Here is a 6800-nt window from a genome sequence, read left to right as displayed (position 1 = left end):
TTGGCACCAGATGCGATTTATGTTGAGTAGTCTCCAGTTTGACAACATCGAATCAGAACCTTAGGTGTCACCACGTCATCCAAAATATTATTCTCTTTATTCTCTTTTCGTGGCTAAGAGAGCGTTCCTTAACAGGCGGATTAAAGCATTATTTTATACAGAGCACATGTCATTTCAAGGAGAGCCAGATTGAGGGAGCTTTTGCCACGTGCAAGTGTAATCCAATTCAGACGGATCAGGTGAGAGTTGGGTTCCAACATTATCTGTGTCTGCACATCTGACCATAAGACTGGGACCCACCATGATGAAATATGCGGGCACGGATAATGTTGGAACGTGCAAAAAATTCCGTTTTCCGCTTCTTTCTCACAGTTCTCACATCAGTTTGTTTTCTTTGCGGAGAAGCTGAAACCGGATCTGCTCATCATACTTGGCGCCTCACACGCACATCCTATCATTCATTGGGAACATCTCCCATTCTTATTAGTTATTATTCACTCCAACGCACTGTGGATGTCCATGTGAGGCGCTCATTCGTGAAGAGCAGATCCTGTCAACTCGCTCTCTCGCTCTCAATCTATCCCTGTCCGGTTCTAGAGCCTCCTCGATTTTTTGTGCTCAAAGCAACTTTGATTTCGAGAAATATCTGGATTTAATGGTAGCTAGAACCGCGGATGAGGTACAAACTTCTCAATCTTGTAGGCTCTCTTTTTTTTCAGTTTTATTAATCTGGTTACAATCGCTGGAGCTTCTTTTTCTGTTCTTTTCTTTTCGATTTTTCGGTTAAAATTTTGATTTTTTTTATAGGTTCAGTCAGTAACAGTTCAAAATGAGTTCTTCTATGGTCAATTAGTGCCATGGAGGCTTTTGTTTTCATCCTTTGGAAGTGTAATTTTGTGAATTCCACGTGTAAGTCGTAATGAATCGGCTATGCAGAAGCGAAATCCTTTTCATATTTTCATCTAACTTCTAGATTATCCAACAGCGAGTTTTATGCTCGACTCATTTGATAAGTGGTTGTTTGGTTTGTTTTTAGTTCTGCTCAAGATTCATTTTAAAGCGAGTTTATCTCTGAATTTTCAGTTTTCTTTCCTTTTATTTATATCACAGAGAGCCATTTTCTAAGCTATGGAACTGCTCTCCTTCTGCCAATCTGCGCCATCCTGTCATGTTGATAAATTGAAGTGGAGACTAGTTGAGAAAAGCTTGAACTTGAACGGGTCGAAGATATTTCTTGCTAGAAAAATTCGACCTGGATGTGTTGGAGTTGATTCCAGAAGCGATTCTTTCGGGTCGGAGCATTTAAGTTGTTCCAAAATTCAGAATCTTGATCAACGTCAGCATGTTGACAATTCCAGCATCTTGAGCGAAAGCTATAATTGTTATGTGGTGGATGGGAGAGAGGGTATAAGAAATGTTTCAGAAAGAGAGGAAGTGATAACAAAGGTTTCAATTCCGGGTCTGCCGGGTGAATCCAATGGGGACCATGGTTCTCCTATTAGGAGTTGCTTCTGGGAATGGAAGCCAAAACTTAGAGTACATTATGAAAAGTCAGGGTGTGAAAATGTTAATTCTCCACCGATACTTTTTCTTCCTGGTTTTGGCGTGGGATCCTTCCACTATGAGAAGCAATTGAAGGATCTGGGCCGTGACTTTAGAGTATGGGCTATTGATTTTCTAGGACAAGGCTTGTCATTACCATCTGAAGATCCTGCTCCTCTGTTTAAAGAAGGTGTTTCAGAAGAAAAGGATCAGATCTGGGGTTTTGGAAAAGAAACTGAACCATGGGCAGATAAGCTGGTGTATTCAATTGATCTATGGCGTGATCAGGTTCAACATTTTGTGGAACAGGTATTTGGCTAAATGTCAAAATTTGTTATTGCATCTTGGGTATGCGGTTTTCCTGGTATATTTATGTGTTTATATTGATATTACTTCTATAGAATTCCAATATGATAGCTTCCAAGATTTTAAATTATTTTTTTGATTTTCTATGCTAGGAGTGGCCACGAGCTATTCGAGCTCAGCTAGGTTTAAACCAAGCTTCTACTTGATCCTGATATATAGGCTCGTTTGCTAATCGAGAGCCTAGTATAATATTTTGTATATAATAAATAAATTTTATTATATATAATAGTATTTTTTATTTTTTATGTATAATAGTAAATAATTTTTGTAATTCTTAATTTTTTGTATGTAAAATAAAAAATATATTTTTGTATGTATAATTTTTATCTTTTAGAAAAATCTTGGCTTGCAATCGAGCTCGAGCCGAGCCAAGCCGAACTTGTGAGCTTTTGAACCAAGCTCGAGCTCGAGCTCAAGTCTCTAGCTCTCATCAAGCTTGATCCTAACACTATTTCTGTGAGCCGACCTTGAATAGTCAAGTATTCGCTCAGATCGGCTTGGCTCGAATCCACCCCTACCATCCACAAAGCAAGATCTTGAGAAATACATAATAATTGGCTTGAAGTTGGCACTAGGCCAATTTGGAGAGGTCACATGGTAATGTAGAGAGTAGAAACTTCTCTGGAGCGTTTTCTTTTTTCTTTTTTTTGTTGAATTACACTTTCATTCAATGCAATCCATGTTTGGAGTTGGCATTGGTTCAATTTGGAAGGGAATAAAGTAAACAGAGATTAAGGAAGAGTTTTTCAGAGATATCTTCTGTTAAAATATTCTTCAAGGGATCTTGACCTATGCTTCCCAATCCTCTAAACTGTAGTTTCAATCGCCTGAAAGAATAATTCTTTTTGAGAAAGAGGTAAGGTATTGTATTAATTTTTACTGTTAAAAACTCAAAAAATTCAAGTATCAATCAAGTATGCTCCATGTACAGCTAGAAACTACCTGAAAGAATCATAAGGATGGAGGGCCTTTCTTCTAGATTTCTCATTCTTAAATTACATTCCTTCTATTTTCTGGACATACAGTCTGGTGAGCATCATGATGTTTACCTTCATGGGAAAGGACAAATGATACAATGACATGAATAACTTTACTCACTAAGGATTTATTAACTCAAAACCATCCATTCCCAGTTGGGTCTTAAATATCAGGATGTTTTGATTGTAGATCAGCAAAACCAGATTATAGTACATAGTTCAATAACATTGTATTTACTATGTAAGCCTAGCTTCCTTTTCCTCTGAAGATATATGATGCTGTCTCACTCTAATCACTTGTACACCAGGAGTCATACTAAATCCTACAAAAGTCTAACATATTTTTGAGCATTTCTCTATTTATTTGTTTCCCTACACATTACCTAGTTGAGAATTAAGTATTTGTATGTTTACTACACACTTATGGTATTTTGTATGTTAGCAGTTCTTGTATGTGCATGCTTTATTCTGAGAAAAGGAAGTCTGCCTCTTTTCAAGTTGGAAATCTGCCTGTTCCCCATCAGTATCATACCTTGATGTGGCAACTTCCATCTATTTTGCATAAAAAAATGCCTCAAACGCCGTTATCTTTAGGATTCATTTGATGGTTCAAAGTTATGCTATTATAAATAAGCTAGTAAGATGACTATGTACTTAATGTTTGTGAAATGAACTGTTATAGTCTTTTGCTCTTTAAGCCATGGTAACTGTTTGAATTACATGACTGGCACACATCTAGAGAATGACAAATAATATGAATGTTATACCTATATATATATATATATATATAGTAGATAGATAGATAGATAGATAGATAGATAGATAGATAGATATACTATTTTAATGTTTCCACAGATTGTGTGGGTAAAGAGGCTGGAATGGTGGAATGCATTGCAAATTTATCGATTTGGCATTTCCCAATACATGCTCTCTATTATTTTCTCTTTTTTGGCGTGGATGAAAGTATGTTGCCTCATATATTTTAAAAATGCACTGGTGATGTACTTGGGTTTGGTGGTGTTAGTAGTCCAGTGATGGGTTAGTACATTCTAGGTTTAGTCAGGTTTGAAGTTTGGCAAGTAGTCTAGCTTATGGGTTAGCTAGAAATGTTACCCTAGTTACCTAGGAATCTTACTAGACATGTAGGGTAAAGAGGGCTAGGTGGCTATTGCCAGCTTGTTGTCTTAAGCAAACCTGTACTTCGACAAAATTATTTTTTTTAATCACTAAAATTTGTTTGTTACTAATAAGAAAATATACTTATGATTTTTTAAACTACACCATGAGAGCAAACATAGTTGATTTTTGAGGGGGTAGAGATTTCTTTTCTCTTTTGTTTGGGGGTGGGCAGGGGTATCTTAGATCATCATTGGTTGGATGTAGTCAGGATGAAATAGTCCTCGGAGTCTAAGACACTATACCAGAGAGGTAATAGCCATAGTTTTCAGACTGAACATCTCATTCATATGAATACCTAGGTCTGCCGACTTTCTGGTACACTGCTTGGCTAAGGGTGGGATTGCAAGGAGTCTATTTTCCTGGGGGTTAGACATTCTTTATTCTTTCATTGATCATTTGTACTCTTTTTCTCTCTTTTGTTCAATAAATTTTCATTACAAGAATGCAAACTGTGCAGTGTCTACGTTCTTATCTCTCCCATTATGAAATGTAGTAATATAGAAGATTATTAATCATACTAATATTTATGGTTATTTAAAAGCTGTTTAAAAAGATCCCAGTTCTTACTCTTCTTCTTTAGGTTTCTTGTCAACCCTGGTGTTTGATAGATTTTTGAGAGAATTATAGTAATTCTATCTATTTATGCAAAGATGTTTGCACTCTTCTTTGTTTGATAAAATGTAATTGCAGTAATAAAATATTGGTCCTTCAGATAAAGAAGTTCTTATTTTACTGTGTTTTGTTCACTGTAAAACTTTTAGTATTTCTAACTCCTAAGTGTGTTATTTCTTTTCCAATTTATGGAAAAGAAAATTAAACTGGTAAGCCTTGCTGCAGGTTATTGGTGAACCAGTTTATGTTGTGGGAAACTCTCTAGGAGGATTTGTGGCACTCTATTTTGCAGCATATAATCCTCAGCTAGTGAAGGGTGTTACACTGCTAAATGCAACACCATTTTGGGGATTTCTTCCTAATCCTATTAGATCTCCAAGACTAGCCAGGATTTTCCCATGGGCAGGGACATTTCCACTGCCAACAAATGCCAGAAAGCTCACAGAATTGGTGTAAGTTTTAACTTTCATTGATCGAGTTCATCATTTTGTTTCCATTTATGTGAAGGATGAATACCTCTTCCTTCTAATCTAAGGCAATCTAGTTTTTACAAGTTTGCTGAGAACAGATGTTGACAATCCTTATTCCCTTAATGAGTGAAAGTACCATTTTGTTTATTTTTATTGTTATTGAGTGAAGCTTAAAAATATAATATTTTTTATGTTATGCTGATCTGGTATTCCCAGGGAAGAATATGCTTTCTGCCTCCAACTTCTTCCACAACTATTTTTGTCTGAGTAGCTGCCTTAACTGAAATATCTCTGTCTCTCCCTCTCTCCGGCAGATGGCAAAAGATAAGTGACCCCAGAAATATAGGCAACTTGCTTAAGCAAGTTTATGCTGATCACTCAACAAAAGTTGACAAGGTTTTCTCTCGCATACTTGAAGTAACACAACATCCAGCAGCAGCTGCATCGTTTGCATCAATCATGTGTGCTCCTAAAGGACAACTTTCCTTCCGTGAATCTTTATCTAGGTATATGATTTTCAAGAATTCAAATCTATTTATACTCATTGTTTCTCTTTCACAGTTAAGGAATTTATATCCTCTTATTTAGATGCCAAGAGAACAATGTCCCAGTCTGTCTCATGTATGGCAAAGAAGATCCTTGGGTAAAGCCTGTGTGGGGGCGCCAGGTGAAACGGCAACTGCCTGAAGCTCCATATTATGAGATTAGCCCGGCAGGTCATTGCCCTCATGACGAGGTTCCTGAGGTATAACTCTCATTCTTGATAGTTGTAGAAGTTGGACAAGTTTTGATTGAGCTATATACATCATTTCTTTAGGTTATTTCCCTGAAACTGTGTGACAGCCCCTTCTGTTTTGCCTTCACGTTTCCATTATTAGGGTAGTTAAAGAAGTTGGACCTTCTCTCCTCATTGTTCAGGTTGTGAATTATTTACTACGTGGATGGATCAGAAACCTCGACTCACAGGGTGCTATTACATTGCCTCTTCTGGAAGATCCTGAATATGTTGAATATGGAGTCTCCGGGGATTTAGAGTTTGTCAGAGATGGATCAAGAAAATCAGTGAGGGTGCGTCTCTTTGGATCGAGATTCTCTTTCTGGAACCAAATAAACACCTACATTAAATCCCGTGCTAGAGATAAAGGAACTAATCCTCGATAACAAAAGTTTACCTTCTTTTACACATGATGTAAATCTGATGTGTATCATATATTTTGATTCGTTAATGTGGTAAAGAAATTCAGTTCCACATCAATGTATACATAAATGTGTCAGTTCAAAAGTGTGGAGAAAAGAAGTGCAATTACCATAGGAATTTCTGTCTTCTTGTATGTAATTTTGTAGGTGGGTGAACATGACTTGAATGAAGATGATTGCAGAGTAGTGGCAGTGATTGTCTTCTAAGTAGACAGGCAACGAAATGTTTCATGGATGAATATGAAAAAAATCGAAACATAAAAAAAAAAAGGAAAGAAACCAATGAATTGAAATCCTTATTTACTAAGTTCTAAGATGGAATAATGTTTTGTCTTTTCCATTTGACCATACTAGAACTAGATGAGTACATAACCTTACTTCCATATTGCACAATGTATTTGTTAACAATGCTCTGAGACTGAGAGAAGATCGCCCAAAAAACCTCACACTAAGGCTG

General features: G+C 36.6%; 1 protein-coding gene across 3 annotated transcripts; it reads left to right on the top strand.

Moving 5' to 3' along the window:
• Window positions 1–408: 408 nt before the first annotated feature.
• On the top strand, window positions 409–6535 carry LOC148844948 (pheophytinase, chloroplastic-like). 3 transcript variants are annotated; one of them, XM_088953988.1, is made up of 7 exons: window positions 524–679; window positions 808–909; window positions 1111–1851; window positions 4902–5128; window positions 5461–5652; window positions 5735–5891; window positions 6065–6535. In XM_088953988.1, the coding sequence occupies exons 3-7, from the start codon at window positions 1129–1131 to the stop codon at window positions 6305–6307; spliced, it is 1542 nt and encodes a 513-aa protein (XP_088810114.1). In that variant the 5' UTR covers window positions 524–679; window positions 808–909; window positions 1111–1128; the 3' UTR covers window positions 6308–6535. The 3 variants fall into 3 exon arrangements, with proteins under 3 accessions (XP_088810113.1, XP_088810115.1, XP_088810114.1); XM_088953987.1 differs by lacking the exon at window positions 808–909 and having other exon boundaries at window positions 409–679; XM_088953989.1 differs by lacking the exon at window positions 808–909 and having other exon boundaries at window positions 414–679; window positions 6025–6535.
• Window positions 6536–6800: the final 265 nt, after the last annotated feature.

The sequence above is a fragment of the Nelumbo lutea genome, chromosome 7 (assembly GCF_056320005.1).
Source record: "Nelumbo lutea isolate HS-2025 chromosome 7, American lotus-T2T, whole genome shotgun sequence".
In the NCBI taxonomy this organism is placed as follows: Eukaryota; Viridiplantae; Streptophyta; class Magnoliopsida; order Proteales; family Nelumbonaceae; genus Nelumbo; species Nelumbo lutea.
This window is presented reverse-complemented; position numbering and strand designations above follow the sequence as displayed.